The sequence below is a fragment of the Mustela nigripes genome, chromosome 8, assembly GCF_022355385.1.
Source record: "Mustela nigripes isolate SB6536 chromosome 8, MUSNIG.SB6536, whole genome shotgun sequence".
NCBI lineage: Eukaryota > Metazoa > Chordata > Mammalia > Carnivora > Mustelidae > Mustela > Mustela nigripes.
In genome coordinates this window covers 18,414,988-18,423,927 of record NC_081564.1, presented here as the reverse complement: position 1 = coordinate 18,423,927, position 8,940 = coordinate 18,414,988, and the positions used below count along the sequence as shown (strand labels likewise).

General features: G+C 49.3%; 1 protein-coding gene across 8 annotated transcripts in view; it reads right to left on the bottom strand.

Moving 5' to 3' along the window:
- The window catches only part of KIAA1671 (KIAA1671 ortholog), a 182,220-nt gene that overhangs the window by 104,368 nt on the left and 68,912 nt on the right, over positions 1-8,940 (bottom strand). For 7 of the 8 annotated variants that reach the window (XM_059408686.1, XM_059408690.1, XM_059408683.1 and 4 more), the window contains one exon: positions 6,085-6,219. The exons of the other annotated variant lie outside the window; for it this stretch is intronic. In XM_059408686.1, the coding sequence (XP_059264669.1) occupies positions 6,085-6,219 (135 nt within the window). The remainder of the gene's footprint in view (positions 1-6,084; positions 6,220-8,940) is intronic. 8 annotated transcript variants of the gene reach the window in all.

The window sequence follows — 8,940 nt, the reverse complement described above, 5'->3', positions numbered from 1 at the left end:
GATGGATGGATGGGAGGATGGATGGGAGGATGGATGGATGGATGGATGGGTGGATGGGAGGATGGAAGGATGGATGGATGGATAGATGGATGGGAGGATGGATGGACAGCTGATAAATGGGTGGGTGGTAGTTGGGTAAACATATGAACACAAAATACCCCCAGTACAAAATCTCAGGCACAGTCAAGCATTTGCATTTAAGACCTAGGAATCAGAAACCTTCTGGTCTGGTTGGTTTTAATCCAGAAAAGGAACTTTAATCAGTTGAGACATAAATTACTCAACCCAGCAGTGACAGACATGGAACAATTAACAAATGGAATTAGCCACAAGTCAGGATTCCTGAGCCTCCTAAGAGCACAGGGTATCAACAAGTTTCTCACCATTCAGGTTCCACACTCATAATCCTAAAGCTGGTGTGTTATCCTTCTTCTGCCTCGCCCAGGAAGGAAGGTCACTCTGGCCTCTGAGCCAGTTACCACCCAGCCTGTCTCTTCCACATCAGCCTTTCTTCCTGTCTCTGAGCCCTACTTTCCAGCAGAATGGAGGCCTTGGAGGGCAAAATTGTTCCATCCCAGAGGCCCAGTGCACAGCACCCATCTCATATCACATCATACAGACACTAGATAGATTTACTCTCTTGTCTCAAATCCTGGTTTGGAGGCCAAGTCTTCCTTGACAAGGACTTGACAGTTCCCATTTTCTTTTTCAGACTGTGTACTAAAGAATGTTATTTGTTGGGGCGCCTGGGTGGCTCAGTGGTTAAAGCCTCTGCTTCAGCTCAGGTCATGATCCCAGGGTCCTGGGATCGAGCCTCACATTGGGCTCTCTGCTCAGCAGGGAGCCTGCCTCCTCCTCCTCTCTCCTTCTGTCTGCCTCTCTGCCTACTTGTGGTCTGTCTGTCAAATAAATAAAAATCTTAAAAAAAAAAAAAAAAAAGAATGTTATTTGTTGAAAGACCAACAGCCATATCCAACTTAGCCACCTTCCATGATGGAGGCCAGAAGTCTTGAGCATTGACTGTCCCAGACTCTCTTGCAGCTAATAGTGGCCATGTGACCCAGTTCTTGCCCATGACATGTAAGTCAAAGTCTTCTGGAGGGTGGTCTGGGGAAAGCTCTTCCTTCCTTGCAAACTCAGCTAGCGTGGCCCTTCTGACTCCCCACTTCTTCCTGCCAGAGAGTGGAATTAATTCTTGGAAAAGTGGCAGCCCTTTTAGGACCATGAGGCACAAAGCATGAGGGAAAGCCCAGGGGACTCTCAGAGATGCTGAGCCAAGCCAACAGCTACCCACCTCATTACATCTTGCTGTGTGTGATTAAATTAGCCCTTTTAATTAAGCCAGTGAGCCACATTCCTGAAACATTCAATTCAAATGACATCAACACAGGCCCAGCATCAAACTGGGGAATGCCAAGCAACAAGTTATAGGGAGAAAAGTCCATATCATGGACAAATAAAAAACCATCAAATCTTTATTCACAGCTAGTTTTTAGCATAATCTCTGATGAGTTATTTCTAACAGTTCATATAGACTCTTCCATTTTTTTTTTCCCCTTCCCACTTGAATACCTAGGCAACCAAATGAAATGCAAAGAGAGTATCTAACCAAGACCAACAATATATCCACTAGGAGTCATTTCACAAATTCCCTCTTATCTCAAGTTGACTGCATTCACAAGACTTGCATTAGAATCCCAACTGGTTTTCCCCTCAATCTTCCAGTCACTATAATGAAGTTACTGGGTTCAAGTGCTTTTCAAACCTTCAGAACTGCTCCAGGCAGATCCTTGAACAAAGAAGGCGCACGAGGGCTGAACTGCCAGGAGGTGGCGCCATCTTTCAAAAACCAGCATCTGGTTTCCTCAGTGTGAGATGTAGGAAGAGTCTGAATTTGGCACTGAAACACACACAGGGGTGTCCCACAAGACGCATCAAGGTCTATAAGACTCCAGCTATCTATAAGTCTATAAGACTAGAGTCTAGTCTAGAGTCTATAAGACTCTAGATCACATTCACTGCGTAGAACAGTTTCACACCCTTGAACCTTTGCCCAAGCTCCCTCCATGGGGGCAAACCATCTCTTCCCAGACCACACCTATCTAGCAAACACCCATTCATCCTTCAAGACTTCAAACAAGAGTGCCTGCTCTCTGAGAGGCTTTGAACCTTGAACAAATTAAATGAAAGAATGCTGGGAAAGCACCTGATACAGGGCCTAGCACTAGTAAGCGCTCAATGAACAGGAGCTCTTAGAAACCATTGCAATTGTTTATCTACCTTCTTATGTATCTGTGTCTTGTTTGTAACTGGTGCAATTTACTGCTGGTGTAATGCCCAGCACAGCATGAAGAACATACAGATAAAAATTTGCCAAAAAAAAAGACCGAAACCCTCCCCAACACTCCACTCCAGCCAAACTGGACTATTTGATGTTCCCCAAACATGCCTCTTACATCACGCCACCACCATACCTTTACATATGCTATTCCTCCTTCCTGAGTGCCCTTCCTCTCCTCCCCCTCTACCTAACTAGACCCTCCTAGACCATCTTCAGGTAACCCTGGACTGTAACCCCAGGGGGACTGGGAAAACCTCCAATACCCCTCATTCAGGGCCTAGCACATAGTGGGCCCCTGAGAGAATGAGCCCATCACTAAATGAGCCAGCAAATGCTGGCCAAGGGTTAGGAGATTTGAGAGAACATTCTCAAGGTTAGCAGAGGTCCGCCACCTGCCCCGTGATAGGGAACCCCCACAGCAGGTAATCTGGACCTTTAGTCCTGGGAGGGGCCTTTGGGGCAATCCATGACCCAAGGTCATGGTCCACAACTGAGTCACTGTGTTTTATGATCCCTGCATGAGTGCCGACCAAAGGCTCATTTTCTGGGGGAAAGGAGGGTGCACCCATCCATGGATGGGTGAGGGATGAGGCCCAGCACAGGGCTCAGATTTTCCACAAGGACTCAAGGTCCTATTACATAGGGAAGCGGGGGAGCAGCAAGCACCAGCCAGGTAGTCGGAAAGGTGATCTGCAGTCCCAGCTCTGTCCCAGTACCATTGGACTCTCCCTGAACAAGACACCTCCCCCTGCTGGGCCTCAGCTTCTTCAACAGCAGAAAAATTCCTAAGATTGGAGGCACTTCCCTGTTCCAACTAGCAGCAATTCCAGAGAACGTAGAAGAAAAAGAAACTGAGAGCAAATAAACAACAATATGATAGTAACAGCTAATGTTTATCAGGCAGACACCTGGCACTGTGCTAAGTGCACTACAAACATCATCTCGGCATGGCTCCAACCTGGGAGAGGTACTTCATGGCTCTGAGCCTCAGTTTTCCCATCTGTAAAATGGGGATAATACTAGTTTCCATATCAAGCATCATAAGCTGTTAGGCATTATTATTACTATTATTACTATGATTCCTATGATTTTATGGGGGAGGAAAAGAGAGGCCCTGAGTGGTAAACTCACTTGCTCGCTGCCTCTATTAAATGCCGCGGCCATACTGGTCTGACCTCGTGCTCAGGGTCTGACCAGCCTGTGGGTCAGCTGGGTGTGGGCATGGTTCTGCAAATCAGCAGAGCATCAGCCCTGGCAAGTCCCAGGCACCCTTCACAGGGCGACCATGGCAGAAGAGCTGGCGGCCAACCCTGGGCTGAACAGATACCATATTCTCACCCCCAGGGTCAGGGTTGTCTTGTTCCCTCATGAGTTGATGCGCCAAGTACTACAGGCCCAGAGAGGGGCTGGCAGGGTCTAGCAGCAGGCCAAAGACACAGTTTTGTGGCAGAAAGGGCCCAGGTCCCAGGATGGAAGCAGAAGATGCCTGGTTTCCACCCCAGCTCCCCCACATGCTGTGTGGCCTTGGGCAAGTGGCTTAACCTCTCTGAGCCTCAGCTTCCTCCTCTATGACATGGGATTCATACTTCCTCACATGAGGACTGGAGTGGGGATGGACAAGTCCTGAGACACAGTCTCAAAAAATGGAGATGAACTTGAACCTAAATGGAAACCAGCAGCACAAAGTCATTAATCGAGAGCAATGGGAGCAGCAGACCCCATTTATGGGGGAACTCCCCCACCAAGCACATCAGGAAGTACAAAACACAGGTCTGACCGCCTTCCAGAGGTATAGAGGCGGCCAGCAGGGCTGAGGGTTCGGGACCCAGGTCCTCACCTGACAGTCACCTTAAGTCAGGCCTTAACTCTGGGCCTCAGTTTCCCCTCTTACAATGAGAGAGCTGAAGAAAAGGGAGAGTAGAGGAGGCAGGGGAGGTAGAAGGAAAAGCTATCACTGCAGCCCCAGCATTCGCTGAGGATTCCCTCTTCGGAGTGCTGAGTGAGTTCAGAGAAATGCCCTTGAGGCCAGAAAGGACCATCCTCACCTTACAGAAGAAAAAACTGAGGTTCACTGAGGTCCATCAGATCACTCATCCCAGGTCACACGGTGGCAGAGCCAGAGTTGGAAGCCACTTAGCCTCCAGAGCCCAATGCTGAGGGCCCCTGGAGTGAGGCTTTTGGTGCCCCATTAAAGTGAGTCGGACACTACCACCCCCTGGTGGCCACTCCTTGGAATTGCAGGTGTAAGTCCTCAAGGCAGGGAAAGGAGGTCTGAGGCCCTCACCCTTCCCACCTACATTGGAGAAGATAAACAAGCAGGAAGCAACAGGGCAGGGCCCTCAGGGAGCTGCAAGGAAAGAGCCAAGGCAAGCCACCTGGGGACTCCAAGGACAAAGGCTCCTCAATTACAGAGAGTGGAAGTGGGAGCCGGGCCACCAGGGAGGATGCCAGCAAGCAGAGACTATAAAAAGACAGGCCTTAAATGCTTTTCTCTCCATAACCCCTATCTTCGCATACACACACAGAAGTTCAAGTACAATCAGATAAGCTTGAGTCGGTGCCGCCTGGGAGGCAACAAGAAAAGAGTCAGGAAGAAATCAGTGGAAAAGAACGTTTTAAAAAGAAAACCAGGCAGGTTTCAAATGTGTGAGCATGTCTGTGGCTGGGATCTCAACACCCAAGGAGGCTTTCTGGGGCTGCTCAGTGGACAGATAGCCGAGGTCTACATTTCTGCTCTGGCTCTGTGGCCCCCAGCCCTGCCATCACCCCCCTGATGCTGGCATAGATGTTTGCCCGGGGCATCGTCTTCAAGCCATATTGCAAAGGAGCAAATGGGGGTTCGAGGAAGTGGAGTTTCTTGCCCATGACCATAAAGCCAGAGGGATGGAACCTAGGATTCCGATGCTACAGGATCCCTTGTCTCCCAATCCAAGATCAGACACAGATACCCTTGAAATGCATGGAGCTTGTGATCCAAATGACCTTGTGAGTAGGATTGGGGTTACCTCCTTAAAGAAATGCCTATCTGAGATGATTCCCCACACAGGGCCTGGGGACAAGAAGAAGAAGAAGAAGAAGAAGAAGAAGAAGAGTAATAACAACAACAACAATGATAATGGTAACTCTCATGAAAATGTTTCCCATGCACCAAGGACTAAGCCGAACTCTTGCTGCCTTATCTCCTCTGAGCCCCAAACAACCCTGTTAAGTAGATGCTGTTATTATCCCCATTTCACAATGAAGAGACTGAGACCCAACACCTCTCTGCACACAGAGCTAGGGTCTGAGCCCTGGAGATCTGGCTCCAGGACCAGCTTAGTTAAATTAACTCACTGGCGCAAAAGAAACAGAAATCAGGATCCTGTTTTCTAGACAACGAAACCAAAGTACAAAGAAGTAAGCTGCTAAATGAAACTGAGAGAAACAGTGCTGGGACTCGAACCCAGAACTTTCAGACCCCAGGGCATGTTCTTTTCTGCTCCATGCCAGGCACCTGGGGTTATCTCTCTGCATTGGGCCGGAAACCCAAGAGGAGTGAAGGCAGAACCACCAACACCCTCCCCATTGAGAACCACCGCGCAGCCAGTCTGGCAACACCAGATTCCTAGACAGGCACCTGTGCCCCCTTGGCCTCCTCGGGCCCCTGGGCCAGCCTGGACTGTCCACACAACTGCATTCCCAGAAGAGTCTGATGCCCAACAACCCCACGCGAGTCCCATTCTGGCCGCACCGGCATCACTCACCACAAAGGGCCCACTCCTCTTGTCCTTGCATAAACTGTGGCTTCTCCGGGGGCCCAAGGTTGCGGGTGACCGCGGCCAGAGCGGCTGCTCCCTGTCTGGCAGGGCATCCTCCTTCTCCACATTCTGTGGCAGCACCTGAGGCACAGAACACAAGCAGAGGACTTTACTGGCGCTTTTCCATGGACAGGAAGAATAGGTCACAGCCAGAGAGTCCATTCTGTGCCTAAAAGGGCAAATAGAAAATGAAAGGGCCAGAAACCCCATCCCATGGCGGTCCACCTTATTGATGGGAGGCAGTATGTGGGGTCGAGGTTCAGGCCAGACTCAGCCACTTAATCACTGTGTGTGGCCTCAGGTTAGTGTCTTAACCTTGCTGAGCCTTGACCATGTGGGGAAAGGCCCCTGATAACAGTGCTCAGCTTCTAGGCTCAGGGGAGAACCAAGGGAGGAGCTGTGCACGGGAAGTGCATGACACAGTGCTGCCAGGGGGTGCTGTGCATGAGTCCTGGGCACCTGCCTTGCTTCAGGATCCTCTCCCCCATGCCTGGTACCTGGGGAGCCCTCCTCATTACCATCACTGGTAACTTTTGGTGACCTCATGTCAGACACCTCTCCATGCCTGCAAACACATATGCACAGAAGCACAGATATGGAGAGAAGTAATATACAAACAAGGCAGTACTAGATATCCTAGTCTGAATCTTGTGGTTTTGTCCCAGCCAGTCATATACAGGGGACACACTCACAGGCCAGTAATTTGTAGTTCACTCCCCCTGCAGGTAAGGAAAGGAAGGCCCAGAGAGGGAAGGCATCTACTTAAGAACACATAACATGAGTAAAGAACAAGGCTGGCTTCTGGATCCCTTGCCTCGCAAACTCTGTGTTTGATGCCTTATGAGACCCTCTGTGTCCTCCTTCCTTCCTGGCTGTTGCTTTTCAGCCTCCCTGCATCTCAAAGGGATGTCTGTTCATCCAGGGCTAGCCTTAGAACCTTCTCTTTTCCTGCTCCATCACTCCTGCAGGGATCTCTCTTAATACCGCTTTGCTTTAAATACATCACATCCGTGCACAGACAACTCCCGATTTTGTCTGTCCATGTTGGGACCCCCTGACTTGCAGATCCCACCACAAACTCCACATACCCCCACCCTGAACACACTCATCTCAGCTTTCATGGGCCCCCTTCCTTCCAAAACTGCTCCTCCCTGGCCCTGCCCCTCACCCAGCTGTGCCAGCCAAGATCCTCAGGTCGCCCTCCATTCTTTTACTTTTCTCCACCTCATCAACAAAGCTGAGACTCTGCCTTCGAAATATGCTTGCAAACCTCACATCATAAATCAAAATCAACTCAAAATAGATCAAAGCCCTCAAGGCCAGAGTGAAATCTAGAAAGCCCTCAGAAGAAAACACACCATGTGTAAATGTTCATGACCTTGGATTAGGCAGTGGTTTCTCAGATATGGCATCAAAAGAACAAGTGACCAGGGGCGCCTGGGTGGCTCAGTGGGTTAAAGCCTCTGCCTTCGGCTCAGGTCATGATCCCAGGGTCCTGGGATCGAGCCCCGCATCAGGCTGTCCGCTCCACGGATAACCTGCTTCCTCCTCTCTCTCTTTCTACCTGCCTCTCTGCCTACTTGTGATCTCTGTCTGTCAAATAAATAAATAAATAAAATCTTTAAAAAAAAAAAAAAAAAAAGAACAAGTGACCAAAGAAAAATAAACTGGAGTTCATCAAAATGAAAAACTTTTGTGCTTCAAAGGGCACCATCAAGAAAGCGAACAATACAACCCACAGAATGGGAGGAGATTTCTGCAAATCCTATGTCTGCTAAGGCGCTTGTGTCCAGAATATATAAAGAGTAATGACAATTCAACAATAAAAAGAACAATAACCTAATTTAGAATGGACAAAGGATCTGAACAGATAAAGAAGGGACACACATGGTCAAATAGGCACATGGAAAGATGGGTCATGGAAAAGGCAAGTCAAAACCACAATGAGATACCTTTATACCCAGGAAGATGGCTAGAATCAAAAAGTTAGGTAACTGTTAACAAAGGACGTAGAGAAATCAGCCCTCACCCACTGCTGGTAAGACATAAATGGTACGTAGGAAAGGCTCCAAGGGAGCCTTAAAAATCTGTGGCTCCCTTATGCTCTGGCCCTGGCCCCCTGTGCTCACTGGCACCCTTCCAGCATCCATGGGACCAAGGAGACCTTCCCCTGTCCACTGTCTCAGAGTCACCTCCCTATCAGCTCTTCTTCTATCTCCCCAGGACTTTCTCCTCTCACTCACTTGAGGTCTATTTGCCCCCTGGACCAGAGCCCTCCACTGGCACATTCTGTCATTACGGACACGATCTCTTTCTGGGCTATACCATACACTTGCCATGAGCCACCTGTGGCTTTTAAGCACTTGCACGTGGTTCGTGGGACCGAGGAACTGAATTTTTACTCTTGTTTAATTTACACTGAAAGAGCCGCATATGGCTGGTGGCTGCCTTATTGCACTGCGTGGCCTGATACAGTGGGCTGGTCCCTCCCAGCAGCTCGGGTGCCTACAGTGGGGCTTGGGACAAGGTGAGCCCAATTATTAAATGTAGTAAATGAGCAGAGGTCTCGAGGTGCTTCTCTCTGATACCTCCAACCTCTTTCACATCAGGCCATGGGCCAGTGGCTTGACCACACATTGCTTCACAATAAATCTCCAACCTCCCGGGATCAACTCTTACATGGGGCTCCCTGCCCAGTGGGAAGTCCGCCTCTCCCTCTCCCTCTGCCTCTCCCCCTGCTTGTGCTCCCCCTCAGATAAATAAATAAAATCTTTAAAAAAAAGAGCATCTGTGTTCACATTT